Source organism: Larus michahellis, chromosome 2 (genome assembly GCF_964199755.1).
Source record: "Larus michahellis chromosome 2, bLarMic1.1, whole genome shotgun sequence".
NCBI classification, from domain to species: Eukaryota; Metazoa; Chordata; class Aves; order Charadriiformes; family Laridae; genus Larus; species Larus michahellis.
The window spans coordinates 165,317,100-165,332,410 of NC_133897.1; the positions used below are offsets into that span (position 1 = coordinate 165,317,100).

The 15,311-nt window shown below is 39.7% G+C and overlaps 1 protein-coding gene across 3 annotated transcripts in view; it reads left to right on the top strand.

Moving 5' to 3' along the window:
- Positions 1 to 1,353: 1,353 nt before the first annotated feature.
- The window catches only part of DENND3 (DENN domain containing 3), a 39,035-nt gene continuing 25,077 nt past the window's right edge, over positions 1,354 to 15,311 (top strand). For 2 of the 3 annotated variants that reach the window (XR_012585816.1, XM_074577928.1), the window contains exons 1-6: positions 1,354 to 1,509; positions 6,536 to 6,809; positions 7,558 to 7,673; positions 8,179 to 8,318; positions 13,714 to 13,825; positions 14,849 to 14,968. Coding sequence is in view for 2 of the 3 variants with exons in the window: in XM_074577928.1 (XP_074434029.1) it covers positions 1,426 to 1,509; positions 6,536 to 6,809; positions 7,558 to 7,673; positions 8,179 to 8,318; positions 13,714 to 13,825; positions 14,849 to 14,968 (846 nt within the window). In the remaining variant the exon portion in view is untranslated. Of the gene's footprint in view, positions 1,510 to 6,535; positions 6,810 to 7,557; positions 7,674 to 8,167; positions 8,319 to 13,713; positions 13,826 to 14,848; positions 14,969 to 15,311 lie in introns of all 3 variants that reach the window. The other variant, XM_074577929.1, reaches the window with a different exon arrangement.

The following is a 15,311-nucleotide window of genomic DNA, read 5'->3' on the forward strand; positions in this document are numbered from 1 at the left end:
AGCAGGTAAACTGTATCATGATCACTTGATAAGAGGCTAACCTAAACAGTGAAACTAAAAATAAGATGCCTAACTTTTAACAGTGATTGTTAGTAATCCCTATTGCAGGAGCTCATGATGTCAGCCAGAAGTTACAAATTCAATACAGGAATCACTCTAGCTACACAAGCTAAACAAGAGGATTTTAACAATCTCTTATGACCTAAAGTTCATTAACATAAATCTTTGAGCTTATGATCTTCTATCACTTTGAAGAAGTGATCCCTGAACTTCCATGTTTTCAAGAATTTCCTTCTTTTAGTCAGTGCTATATAAACATAGTTTCCTATATTCTGCATTTGTGACTTCCTCTAAATAAATTGAGAACACCACAGGCCATATAATCCTGAGCTTTAATACCACAAAAATTCAGATAATAAAATCCCCATGAAGACCACACCTCGTGTTTCTGACATTCTTTGTACTTTTTGAAGAACTCTCTTCTCAACCCTGGACTGATAACAAACTCATGATAGCCTGGAGACATTTACATTGGGCTTTTTCTTGCACTTAAAATACGTGAACACTTGTCCACAAAAAAAGTTTGTGGCTGCAATGAAACTACACCTCACACCTTCAGTTTCAGAGAAACTGCTCCCTACAGTTTCAGGTACTTTATGCAGCAGTCCCAGAGGAAACACGTCTCTCAGTGAAGATCGACACAGAGCCAACACACACAGAGTGACTCATTGTCTATTTAGATTAAACAGCTCAAAAAAGAAATCCCGGAGTCCCCTAGGTTGTTTCTCTGCTGCACAGGCAGCTCCACTGAACCCCAGAGGTGAAAACACCACGCAGCCTGCAATCAGCTCTGCGCTTACACTTCACTGAAACTATGACCCATGATAAATATAAGACTGTTATTTAGTGGTAGTCACATACCCCTGCTGAGTCACCTGGGGCAAGCAGCAGGGAATGGCACACCAGGCCGTGACTTCACCCACCTCTCTGAAGCGCGGGCCACAGGCAGCTCTGAGGTACCTCAGTCCCTCTGGGCCAACGGCCCCACCGGGAAACCAGCCCGCGTCTGTCCGGGCGAAAAAAGAGCTCCCCTTTGGATCGGGAGGAGTTCTCCTGGGGGAGGGAGGAGATTCTCCCGGCGGAGCAAGGAGACGAGGTGAATAGAAGGGAACTAACGGCGACGACCAACCGCCATGCCACAGCTGAGCACCCGGTACCTCAGCCCTGGAGGCCCGCCCCTTTAGCCCGTCAGGCCGCTCTGATTTGCAGCAGCAGTTCAGAGCGGCGGGAGAGACAGCCAATCAGAGCGTGCGTTACCTTGAGGGCGGGAGGGGGGGGTGCGTACCGCCGGGAGGGGCCGAGCGGCCCTGCGGGAAGAAGCTGCTGCTGCCGTCGCCGTCCCGGCAGCGCCGGCCCCGCTGTGCCATGGAGGACGTGCTGCCGCCGGGCCTGCTGGAGATCTGCCTGGTGGTCGGCGTGCCCCGGGAGAGGGTGAGAGCGCTCCTCCAGGTGAGAGGGGCTGAGGGGAGGTGAGGGAGCGGGGTGCCCGCCGGGCCGCTGCCCCGGCTGCTCTGTGGGGCAGCTTCTGTCAGCGCCTTTCTGTCAGCGGCCCTGGACGGGCCTCTCTCCCCCCCACGGGTTCGAGTGAAACTCTGGGGTGGTCTTGTTGCTGTTACCATCGGGTAGAGCCGAAATACTTTAACGAAAACTTGTTTTTTCAGGAGATCATCAACCAAGCAGGGATAATTCGGTAGCAGCGTTAAGTAATCGCACTTTTTCAAAGGTCTGAGCTTAGGTGAAGAATGCAGTGTAGTTTTATATAAGCAGGAACAGCAAAATGCTTGAACAATGCATATCCTTTACTTCCTGATATCCAGTTTCCTGTCTCCCGTTTGGGATAAAAGCAAAAGATATGGGAATAAAACTTGGTAACTCGTATCCTTAGGTCTAAATCCCTGTCTTGAGATGAATCTTAGTGCCCTGGGCACAACCTGAGCCATTCAGATAGGGCAGAAGTTGGTGGATTGGTTTCTGCTTTGAATATGTGGTTTATAATTTGTTTATGACTACAGCCACTTCACACGTGAGTTGACAATTTAAAACCCTCTTCCTAATTTTGCTTTGTTAAAATGGGCTGATGGTTTTGTTAAGATACCTGTGTGGGAGTAGCTGCCGTGCCAGCACGTGCCGAAAAGCCAGGCTGCGCGCAGCTGTCTTGGTTGTCTTGCTTGAGCTTGAATTTGATTGCGCGCTCTAATAGCATTAGATAAAGAAGCCTTTGTTAAACTTGTTGCTGCTCTCTCGCTCAGGAGACAGCTTTTGCTGATGTCAGCGTCTTAAGTGATAGGGGCTAGGCAGAGGTTCAAATTCCAGGATCTCGTTTGTGTATACGTTCAAACTAAGGAAATAGTTGTGCCATAAATGTCACCACCGGGCTTTTGAAATCGGTGTGTATGTGTTCTTTCAGCGTCTGCGTGAGAAATAAACTCAAAAGAAGGGGAATTTCTTGTTCATTTCAGTCCACTCAGTTTGATCTCATTGCTTCCAAAAGACTTGTAGAACAACAAATAGGAAATTGGCTACAAAAAGTAGAAGCCATTCAGATATTCCGCTCGCACTACAGGTTTTGAATTGTTTCTTTGCTCATGGTCTAAAACTAGGTGTCAGAAAGGAAAGTAGTCCCGACGCTTGTCAATATTAGCGATAGTAAAGTCCCTGCAAGCTGTTACACCACAGGGATTTCAGTCAGTGTCTTAGGGCAAGTTTATAGATTTTCTCCACTTCCTTTTCCTTCTGCAGTACCATCTGCATTAGGAAATGGTGGAATATTTTTTGTGTCTAATTTCAGGGCATGTAGAAAGAAGTGACCTTACTGACAGAAAATAAGAACATTTAAAAAATGGAAAGTAGTGGACCTCCGATGATGTTTACAGATGAAACAGCAGGGTAAAAATCTTGATAGTGCTTAAAATCTTGGTCTTGAAAGTGTGGTTGTGCATTCTTAACTTTACTGCAATACGGAGTAATAAAGTCAATGAAGTCAGAGGGAACGTGATATAACACACTCCCAAAGTAAGAAAAGTCTTATATGACTGACCTGTTATCAGTGGGGATTCCAGGTAAAAAGGTATGCGTGAAGCTCATGAAACTCAAGTTTCTGGGCTGTCATCCATCAATTGTCCTTACTGCATCTTGGCAATTATCTTTAATTGTCACTCTTAAGATTTCAATTTGAAGAGATCAAAGGCTGCTGTTTTCAGCCAGAGATTACTTTTTTGTGGAAAGTGTTGGAAGTATGTATTTTGTAAGAATGAGATGTATAATAGTGAAGACCCTACAGCCATCTTTGATAAAGACTTCTCTCCCCTAAGTTATCTTCAGCTATAAAGCTGGGGTTTGATATGGCAAGTGTGGTCTGTGAGATGTTTCAGATCTTCCTATCGGCTCCATTGTTGGGTTCTGTATCTACTTACCACAGTTAGTGGTACAGATCATATCTCTTACAGTGTCTGCATCATGCTTTCTGGACTTGCTAATGCAGCCGTAGCCACCAAACCAATTTTCTTCTGTAATGCCCCCCTGCATATCAAGATGTGCAAGAAATGAGGTGTGATCAGGTCAGCAGTGTGTGCTTGTGGCAGTGAAAAGTAATTGTGTAATGGCCTGCATCGCCCGGACCATAGCTCACAGGTGAAGGGTAGGCATTATTACTTGTACTGTTATTACTCAACACTCTTGAGGTCACATCTGGAATACTGTCCCACATTTGGGTCCCGGAGAACTGCTGACAAACAGAAGCAAGACCAGAAAAAACTAAGCTATATGAGAACTGGATCACAAGGCGGGAAGAATCCCCTTCCTAAGGGATTTCTGAAACTTGACTGGATGAAACCCAGAGCAACCTGATCTAACTTCAAAGTTATCATTGCTTTGAGCAAAGGGTTGCGCTAGAACCTCCAGAGGTCCCTCCCAACCTAGTTTTTTGAAGGCTTCATACTTTTCATACTTTCCCCTGCCCAATTACTCCTTAAAGAAGCCAGTTCTTTCATGACATTCAAAATGAAATTAAATTCTTCAGTGATGGGAAGAGAAGAGTGAGATCAAGGAAACACCAAATAGCTGAGATCTCAGTCTGATCTGTGGTTTCAACACACTACTTCGTGTTTGTGTCTAAAATAGTGCAGTCATTGTAAAAAGTCTGTCTCTCATCCATGTCCTGTACAGCTCTGTTGTTACAGGAACGCAATCAGTAAATGGGGGTGGAATACAATCCCTGACTTCTGGAATTTTGCAGAATTACAGGAAAGAAAAGGCATCAATGTTTATAAGAAGCTATGTATGATGCAAAGACATTGATCGTAAAAAGCAACAGAAGCGAAGCATTTCAAAATGAAGAAGTAACAGTAGAAGCAGAGAATATAAAATGTTCAAAGAATAGTAGAAAGAAGTGAATATTGTTCTGTGGCTGCCTATTCACTATCCCTGAACTGAAAGGGTAAGAAAATATGACTTTGGCCATAGACGTTAATGTGAGCTGACTTGAATGCTGATGACTGAGTCACTGGGTCAGCGGCGGTGCTGACAGTGCTGTTCTGTGGAGGAAAAAAATGACGTTTAATGCCTCTGTTGTACTTCAGGACATCGAGGACCTGCCATTTTAGAAGCTGTTACACTGTGAGGCTATTAAATCGCTGGCTGTCGTCCAGCACTTTGTAGCACAGAGATGCCTTCAGTGTAAGTCAGGGATTGCCCTGTCAAAGCAACTTTGTATGAAGACCTCTGCAGGGCAAATCTGACAAGTTAAGATTGCTACTGTTTGAGTAGGTCTGTGTTTTTCTTGAATAACAGCCTCAGGGCTAAGCCTTAATTCTTAATTTCCTTGTGAAATGTTTAGCTGCATGTTATTTTCAGAGTGATCATGTTGGATTTATCTGTATTTCCAGTTTCTTCACTTCAAATGGGTGTCAGCTACCAGCTAGGGAAAATGACATTTGAAGTTTTTAGTATGTCAGGATATGGCACTCAGTACCCCAATTTGTAACGTGCTTTTTTAAAGTTGTTACTATCTTTTAAATATCCCAGTGGATATTTATCTGAACTTTTATCATTTCCACTCTTGATTTCTTTCTAGTTCAGACTCTGTGTGTTCATTAAAAGGGTGTTTCTCAACTTCTTGTTTTTATCGAAGTACTTTCTTTCAAGTATCCTTTTTATAGAATATGGGGAAGCTTAAGATACAGTAACTAATGTATCATGAAGGTAAGTATTCCTTCGCATTTTTCCTATGATGCTCAAATGTGAAGAAAACTATCGGTGGACTCATCTACTGGGACAAAAAAGCTGAGACTTTCTGTTCCAAGACTTGGACAGTTGAAGATTGGCTTCAGTAAAGCAATAGAGCTTTGTATGTTGTAGCTATTTCAAAAAGTAGGAAAGAGGCCGGCATTGGTTCTCAAAGAATATCTTAAATACGAGTAATACTGATGCAACATGTCTGAAGGTAAAAGCAGCAAGTGTGCTTTATCTGTCTATGAATCAGTTAGCAAGAAGTTGAAAATGAAATAGCTTTTTAGCCACAATGAGGCTCACCTTTCCTGTTTCCAAATATCCTTTGACTAAACAAAGCTTTTACTTGCTGTTTTGACCTTTCAGGAAGAATTAAAATTACACTGAAGTAACTGAAAACACAGCTACTTGTCTCTACTATATGGTCCAGAATACAAAAAGTGCTCCCAAGTACAAGGAAATCTCTTCTTATCACTTCCTCCACAGGATTTTCATAGCAAGGCAGCAAGGGCTTTCAGCGCAGTAGTACTTTACAAAGCTGCTTACTAAGAAATGTTGTAATTTCATACGTGCTCTTGGGATGCCTGTTCCACTTAGTTGTCAGTATACAGAGACATTTTTATGGCTTCATGTTGTACAGTGTTTTAAAATTGTGTTTATTGTAACAGCGATTGTAGATTTTAATTTTACTTTCTTAATTGCCTTATAAAGTTAAAAGTTGTCTTGTAAAAGCTTGTGTGATTTTTTTGGGGTTTGGTTTTCTTTTTTCCCCTGTAGAGGTTATTCTGAGCTAAAATGTAGCTTTTCCTAAAGCTGAACAAAGGCTTATCTAGGGAGTTCAGCTGTTTTTCTTTCTCTTCATTTCTTTGTTGCCTGGTTTCTCTTACTACCAGTGTTAATTTTAAGTATAGCTTAAGTATATCCCAACACTTCAAAGGAGGAAATATTGTATTTGATATTTGTTATTTTTTTTATGCCAAAGGCATAATTTTGATATGATGCATTTTGAATGACGAAGAGTGATTCTTTGCCTACTGAAAACACCCAGAGTATTCCCCTTGCATTAACATATGTAAAGCAAGAAATTAGAAGGAAAAATTAATTATTTAGGAAGAAGAAAAAATGCATTCTAAACCCACAGTTTTAGGGATAGAGAGAAAACAGAGATAAAAATGGTTTAAAAAAACCTATCAAAATGAGTGTCAACTTAGTGGTTGTTTGTATTTTTTGTTTTCTTTTCTTTTTATAGGGTACTCAAAGAAAACCCAAAAGTCTTCCTCCCCTTGATCCAGAAGTTCTTTCTGTATTTGTGCCCCCATTTATCAGCAGAGATGATACTCAGATGATTAATGCTGGTAATAACTTGAATAAAAGTAAACGTCGGTCTTTCCGAAAGAAAAAAGAGAGACCAAAGATTGAAAATGTCAAGAGCCTCAATGGGGAGCAGAAAGCACCGGACACTGAAGATATTACAGTTCCAAAGGACGTTGATCTTATTGGTTTGCCACAGCTATGCTTCCCAGGTACAGTAGGGTTCATGCTTCTTAATGAGAACTCTTTTAATATATATTTATTGACCAACAGCCAATTTTTTTTTTTTTATGATCATCTTCTCTATCTCTTTGTATTTCACAGTATAAAAAAAGTGTCTGTTTGTGAGGAGGTCAGTGATGAAAGTAGCTGTTACCTGAATGGGGTGCCCTTGCTCTGTATGGCTATCTCGTGTGAAACAGATCCATTAGCAACAGTAGCTGCAACACCTGCAAGAGAGGGAAGCTGAAAGTCAGTTTAGTTCTTATTGGTAAATCTTGGTTTGAGTGAAGTGCGCGCGCACACACACACACACACTCTTTTCAAATTATTTCCCTCACCAGAAATGACTCTTTCCCTTTTTATTTGCTATTAAGATGTATCTGAAGTAGTGACTGTTTCTTCCAGGTTTAATTGCAGTAATTTTAATATGCATGTCACTGTTGCAGACCTTATAAATACCTTGAAGGAAAAAAAAGGGTGAACAAACCCTATCTATTGTATTTTGCCACTTAAAATGCAGAATAATTATATAATATTTTTTCTTCTTCAGTAATTTGCAGCGTAAGCCTTTGTAATAACCCTTAGATCAAATGGACTGCATATGTGCATTTTAATCTCTTGAAATGAGACGTTTCTCTTGAAATTAAGTGGAAATGTACAGTATTTGTCATGAATCCCTTTTCAGGCAGCTGTAGTTAAATATGTAGTTAAAAAAATTGGTTTCTGCCTTCATTTCAGGAGGACTTTATATAACCTCTGAATCAAAAGATGACCACATTCATTTCCTGGTCTTCACAGACGTCTGCGGTAACAGAACATACGGTGTTGTTGCACAATACTACCAGCCTATGCAAGTATGTTATTTAACTCATGCTTATATTAAAACGTATTAAAAGACATAAAATAAACCAAAACACTTTGAGAATAATGTCATGTTTAATTTATAAAATTAGTTAACAGATATATTTTAATGTTAGTAGGACTACAGAATAAATCAGACTTTATATTGCCTTTGTAAATTAAGTACACTAGAACAGCATTGCATTAGGATAAACCGTTACAGATTTCAATTAGGAATTTTGAATATTTAGGACCAGACTTTGTCCCTTGGACGTTTTTTTTTTTGGTGAAGATTGTACCCTGTGTTCTTTCTAAATATTTTTTGCGCTGAAATTCTTTTTAATGCATGCATCTATGTCTTGTTGGCTGATGTTTTTCTGAAGAGCTTAAGGGAGATAGACATCCAAATCCCTTTGAAATTTAGAGGGAATTGGGTATCATATCTCTAAGGTTCTCAAGAAAATATCAGCCATAAATTCATGATTAACATAAACACATTAATCTGTAGTTTTCTTGCAGGATGGCTGTATTTCCTCAAATGGGCAGGTCCATCGGGAATCTGCGCAGACTGGGAAGATGCCTGTCTGTTTTGTACCATTAGCTATTTGTGTTATATCTAGATACCCATATTTTAACGCCCTCAAGGATTGTCTCTCATGGTAAGACTTGCTATCCTCTTTGTTTCTCCTGGAAATAACTCTGCAGGTTTTACTAAACAAATTTGCATGATTGGGATTGCTGCATAATGTTAAAACAGGTGTTAGTTTTAAGTTACGGTAATGTGAGATGTGTGGGAGAGGAGAAAAAATGTAATGTGAATGTTACGCAGACAGTAAGCACAAGTTCTAAATATCAAGGAAATTAGTTATGATGTTGTCTTCATTTTCTTTGAGGTTTTTGGTAAGTCTAGAAAATACTGATTTGCAGGGAACAGAGTTCTCAAAGATTTTGGTTTTTTTTGGAAGAGGATTAACTATAATTTTGCTATGCTGGTGAAATTCACTTTGAAAGCACAAAACCCTCTTTATAATGCACCAAATAAATGTTATAAGAACATGAATGTATGTATTAATAAGCAGTTAATGACACTTTAACTAATCCAAGTCACTTGAGGGAGTGCAGTGGTTACTTTGCTGTCGTAGAACTAGGAGAGAATATTTTAGGATACAGAGTGCTTCACTGGTTAGAAACAAATACTCTGCAGTGTAGATGAGTTAAAAGACAGATGGGTCTGTCTTGTTATTTAGTAATTTAACTTATTTTGAGGTTGTGTGTTGCTTCATTGTTAAATCGTTAAAATCTATGTGCTTCTTTTCTGATGTGGATTAAAAACTCCTTGCATCAGGGGGCCTGCCTCTGCACATTGGACATTACTGGGTAATCTTCACTTGCAGACCTGTAGTCCAAAGACAGAAGAGGTTTTTTTTTTTTCCCCAGTCAATTTCTAGAGTGAAATTTGCAGTCAGGTGTTTTCCTTTTGCAGGTATTTGTTTCTTATACGTAAGTTGAAAGATGTTAGGGTTTTATGTCGGAGCTTCCAGTTTGTTCTGCTGGCAGTCAGTAAGCTGAGCAGATGAGGAAGAAAGCAGCTTCCTGGCTGCTGGCTGAGGCGCATCACTAGCCCCTAACCTGACTCCATGCCAGGGTGAGGCCCAAGCACTCATTTCCCCACCCCACGCACCTCTTCTTCCCAGAGCTTTGGGCTTGGATCTGGTTGGAGCACTGACTGGCTTTCCTGGTTTAGATGAAGAGAGCCCTGGAGGAACAAAGCAGTGTCTTCCTCCTGGGCAGTTCAGATGTTGCCTCCAAAAAAGCTGTGATACCAGAAATGAATCACTCTGGCAGCCCTTAAGTGTAAGCAAACACCGTCATTTTCAAAATATTTGTAAAGGGGACAAGGGACTTGAACACGATGGAAACTTAAGTATTCACAGATCAGTAGGAAATCAAGATGATCAGTAAAATAAAAAGGAAATGTTTGTGTCCCTCTCTCCTTTCCTGCCAGATCACTTTTTCCACTCCTTACTTTTAAGTCAATTACATCAGCCGTTGGTATTGCAGGAGCTGATTCATTGCTGCCTTTTTATAGTCTAAAATCTCAAGTAAGCTCTGATCTCTATGTGTAACTCTTAGAGCTGTGATGCTCTACTGTTTATATCCGCTCTTTATAATAGGATTCATGCTGCTTTTATACTGTGAACTCAGCCTGCGTGAGGGCTCACTACACACTAGCTTTCCACTGGGTGGAAAACAATATAGATTCAGCTTTTCAGTTATAATGTTCATCAGTGGTTTATATAGTATATTCATAAATGAGTAATTTCCTCTCTGAAGTGAGACTTCTCTGAGCTGGGAGATGCAGTCAAATTGTGAACAGATTTTTAAAGAGCCCATTAAGGGAGAAATTCAGGAAAACCATGGAAATTCCAGAGGTTACGAAAATGTTCCTAGGTCTCATATTTGTTTAGAGCAGACAGGAACCAGGTGGAGTTAACTCTCTAGAGATGCAAGCTTCTGCCTCTGTGTGAGTATTTTAAACATTATAATTAAACATCTCTGCCTTGATCATATATAGTAGGTTTTTGCAGCTATTTAAAGCATTAACGTCCAAGCTAACTATTATGGATGGCTTTTCCCTTTAAGCTGAGTCTGTACTGGTTTCTAAGGGGAGTTCAGATTTATCAGTGACCTACCATCTAAGCTTTAAGTGTATTGTGAATATGTAAATAATTATAGGGGCGTTCAACAGGACAGCAGCCTTCCACATTAGTACTGTGTGTTGTCCTGGCCATTTAACAGGGGAATTTATCATACAGTTGCACAGCTCTTGTCTCTCCTTTTTGCTGCTGCATCTGGGTGTAAGATGCAAGTGTGTGCAACTGGCAGGAGAGGGGGAATGCAAGTGACAAAGCTGCATTTGGTGCTTGCATTTCCGCTTGTAATGGAAACTCAACTGATTATATTTCCATCATATTTTCTTCTGGATTTTTTCTTCAAAAATCTAATTACCACATTTTTTTTTTTTCCAGAAAAGGCATTTTAGTGTGCCAGAGTATATTTGATTGGGAGGAAAGGGAGGGGTGGAGAGGTACTGTTTTTCCGTATTTTGCTTGTGTTACTGAAATTTTTCCATATGGCATGATACAGCTGCTGGGATGTGTGGCTATTCTGAATGGAATATAAGCAATTACAGAAAAGACCTCAATGATGTATTTTGAGTGTAGTGTCCTGTACAGCTGGGGATATTTCAGCTTTTTGTAATGTTACAAAACATTGACATTGTTTTCCTGGAAATGAGAAAGGGACTTATTGTCATTTTGGGTGCCTTACCTATAATCAGGTGGCCAATGGGTTAAAAATCTAATTAAATGTTTTCGTTGACTGAGTGTACTCAAGTAGTAGTGCCTCCTATACTTAACAAATAATAACATGTTCAACAGCGCACTTGTATCCTTGGTATGCTTCAGTGGTGTTTTGCAGGATGCTTCAACCGATTAATCATTCTGTGAGTCTGGGGATTTGAAAACACTTGCTGGTTGACCTCAAACCACCTATTTCTAGTGTATAGACCCTTCCTCATGAGAATTAGTGGAGAAATGCTATTTGTTATTGCTAAGGAAGGCCTGATGTTGAAGTAGCATCTGAAGAGGTTCTGCTTCCATTCAGGACCTTTTTCCAGCAAAAGATTAATTTTCCTTCAGAATTCTGCTGTGCATAGCTTATTTTCTCCAGAACCTGCAGTGCACAGGATTGCTTACAGGTGGAGTGGTACTTGTTTTTATTCAGAACAGTCCTCAAAGATGTTTCATTGTCATAAGCATTCCCAGATAAAATCCGGATTCCTAAACGTTTTCAAATCGCAGAGTATAGTAGAAATCACAACTGAAAACTGAGACCAAACTGAGATACAAAGGCAATGTCAAACTATAAATCCATGGAGGTGCTTTGAACTGCAAGGGGAATTTGCAAAATTTCATCATAGTAACGAAGGTCTTCATATTCTGTGCAATTAATTTTATAACCAATTCATATATTACGAGCACGCAGTGCTTCCACATCTGGAACAATTTGAATGGAGTGGAGTGGAGAGGAGTCTGCCTCTCTCCAAAGCAAGCAGATGTGCATCTAGACCGTTTCCCAAGACTGTGTCTGTTGATTATTCTACATCATTATTTGAAAAGCTTCAGTTTCAAATTGAGAGGTTTTGGCACTTTGCACAGGTAGCTTTACCTCAATCTGTTACACTACATGAAAAGTGAAATATTCCTGGCAGTGATCTCCGTCTGGATGAACTCCCATCTTGGGTGGATGAATGGGCTCCATTCAAACAGTAAATCTTCCAACCTGTGTATTGGTCCTTTCAGCTGCCGTGAGAAAAGGTGGAAGTGTGCGAATAGCTCACAGCACCGAAGCAGTACAAAGGATCTATTCTTAGATGTTCTTGCTTTCTGAAACATCTGTCTGTGGACAGTTAATAGAGGTAATGGAAGGTTCATAAACTCCTTAGCTCTCCGCTTTAATGTTTCAGAGATTACTTCATTTATTTCAGTAGACGTTTGCAGCGCAGAGCTGTCAGCTGCTATTACATTGCATTAATGGTCACAGTCTACTGATTAGGGAGCTCTTACAGTCCATTATGTACATCTGCTGCCTTTTCAGCATCAGGGTCTGGTTCTTTCTCTTGTAACATTTACTGTATGTGTTGATACATGATTTTTGTCTCCAAAAAAAAAAAAAGAAAAGTAGGTCTACCTATGCTGTTAGGCCACATCTAAGGTGTTACTAAGTGTGAACAGCGTATTTGCTTAAAATGACTCTGCTGTCTGCTTTTCTTTGATAATTCTTAAATTCCTCTCCCCCTGCCTCCTCTGTACCCTTGAATAGCTGTTGGGCTTTTTGGGGATATATGTAACTGCCTAGTACTCGGCCCAGGGCAGTTTCCAAATGGGAATTTCCTGAATTTAGATGTCTCATTAATCCAAATAAAGCTCAGTAATACATGACAGAATATTTTTATTCTGCAGTCCAAATACTATATGCCACTATGATGTCCTGGACTCTAATATAATCTCTTGAACTATTCAGTGCTTTCTAGACCACTTCCTGAAGAGCAGGTATTCTTCTGCAGGAAACTGCAAACTGAAATAAAACCTCAAAGCAGAATAGAACCATATTAAGTTCCTACTTTCTGTATATACAGGTTTGCAGGCTTAAATTTCTGATTTTGTAAAGGTTTGGGTTTGGTTTTTTTTGCTATAAACATGCACGTGAATCTTACATTGAACAAAATGCCCTTTCTGTCTACAAATATTTAACTTCTTAATTGTTAAATTTCAGAGACGCTGTTGGTCTTAATCGCTTGCAGTCTTAATAGTGGATATGTTTAAATGTCCATGAAGTGATCTGGCATATAATATAAACCACATGACCTTTGTGTCTATGACACAGCTAGGGTGATACAGTTCTAAAATAGAAACATTTGATAGGTTTGCACAACTGTATTTGTTCTTTGTATGGGTAGGAACAATAGCAAAGAGCAGTGTTCATGCAGGCCTAGGCCTTACCCTAAATATGGCTCTTGCTTCACATTCCTCTGCAGTTAAGCCCATGTTTAAACTTCTCTTTTCCTCTGATTTCCATCCCAGAGCTGATGTCTGATGCTTAGGATGGGAGAAACACTATGGCACTGTGTTGTAGCTGTGGGTGTTTTGTTCCTCAGGCAATCTCTATAAGACACTTCCTTTAGCTGCATCTCACTTCTAGGTTTTCTTTGCCATCATGAGACCCAGCGTGTCATCTGCATCCTCTGATACATACGATGCAGTAGTATGTTATGCGTGGAAGTAAAAAACCCTGCTTCTGACACAGCAGCATCATTAAAATTAAGTGGAACTGCTGAAGTATCTAATAAATTAGAAATTAATTATCTGGAATAATAGTTTCATTGCTCCTAATATTTTTTTTTTTTTAGTTCTAAGTTAGCAGCAAGAAGGCTTTTTTTTTCCCTGTTTGCATGTTACTGTTTATAAGTAATTTTCTGTAATTTAATTTCAGTTTACTAGTGCAACTGCGACCTTTCAAGGATTTAGATGTTGAGGAGCACATAAAAGAATTTGCAGCAAAATTATTCTTAATACCCAGCCCGCCACCAGGACCACTCCACTTGGTAATTACTGATGCTGAATTTCGTAATTACTTTAACATTATGTCTTACAAAGCACCAAGATGTTGTTTTCTGTAAATTGGGGGAATTTCTTCACTGTTAGGTCAGAGATTTTACTTGCTGATATAAAACTGATGTCAATACCTGTACTTTGAAAATAAATAAAATAAAGCTATGCATTATTAGTACATGAAGTAATGGTGTGACCAGGGTGCAGGCTTGAGCACTGGCATACCAGTTGGTCATGCTCTTTAATTTTTAATACTCTTCTAGGAACGATTTGGCTCATGCCAACTATTTACTGACTGAGACGATGCCTGGGTAGGTCTGGGGACAGCATGATGTAGCCTTTGGTTCCTAGGGGGGCAGCTCACATAATCTCCATAGAAGCAGCTGGAAGCTCCAGTCTGTAACTGCTCCACAAGAATGGAAGCTTGCCTTTCACCCGAACAGTATGCCCTCGCCATCTCATTGAAAACACACGTACAAACTCCAGTAAATCCTGTTAACTATAATTCAACCAAAGTGTGGGTGTTCCCTGTCTAGTGTCTGATACTGACACATGCTGCCTGATGTAGATGCTCATGGCTGTCATCTTGATTGTGTGATGGACCTGGTCTAGAGGAGGGCCAGGAAGATGATCAAAGGGCGGGAGCACCTCTGCTATGAAGACAGGCTGAGAGAGTTGGGGTTGTTCAGCCTGGAGAAGAAAAGGCTTCAGGGAGACCTTAGAGCCCCTTCCAGACTGTATGCAAGTTTAATTCTGTTAAAAGAATATATTTTTAAAAAAAGTTTTGACTAAACAACCCATGAAAATGAAAGGAGACAAAGTCCATGTTAATCTTTCAAACTAGTTATTATGTCTTTTAATATTTCCCTATCTTTCAGTTTTCTGCAGTATGCAAATATCTGTCTTTTTGCTCTCAATTAGTGTTCATATTTTGTAGCTGGAACTAAAATCCTGAAATAAATGTGTTGTGGGAACATTTTCATTAGGAAGTAAATGGAAAACATCTGTTATTACAGGTATTTAACATGAAACCACTTCAAATAATAATTCCTTCACGAGAGGATCCGGATAGTCCAATTATTGACTTGGATCTTCATCTTCCATTGCTGTGTTTCAAGCCAGAGCAGGTGCTTCAGGTAAAACTAATTGATACTTGAAAATGTATTAAAGGTTAATAGTACTGGTAATTTGTGGTTTAGAAAAATTCCAAGATGTTTGGTCACCCAAAACCCATTATAAACCCAGGAATTCAGAACAGTGTTAGTTCTGCATATTAGAGATATGGCACAATACAATACCCTTTCCACTAAGATACTTTGTTATTTATAGACCAGATTAGATTAACGCATATTGGATTTATTTCACCTGTGATTTAGCAATAGGTGCTAAATTTCTTAAGCATTTTAAAATATAAATGCCCATGCTGAATGAGAGATTTTAATTTGAATCTTCATTACATGCATTTTTACAAGATTCATA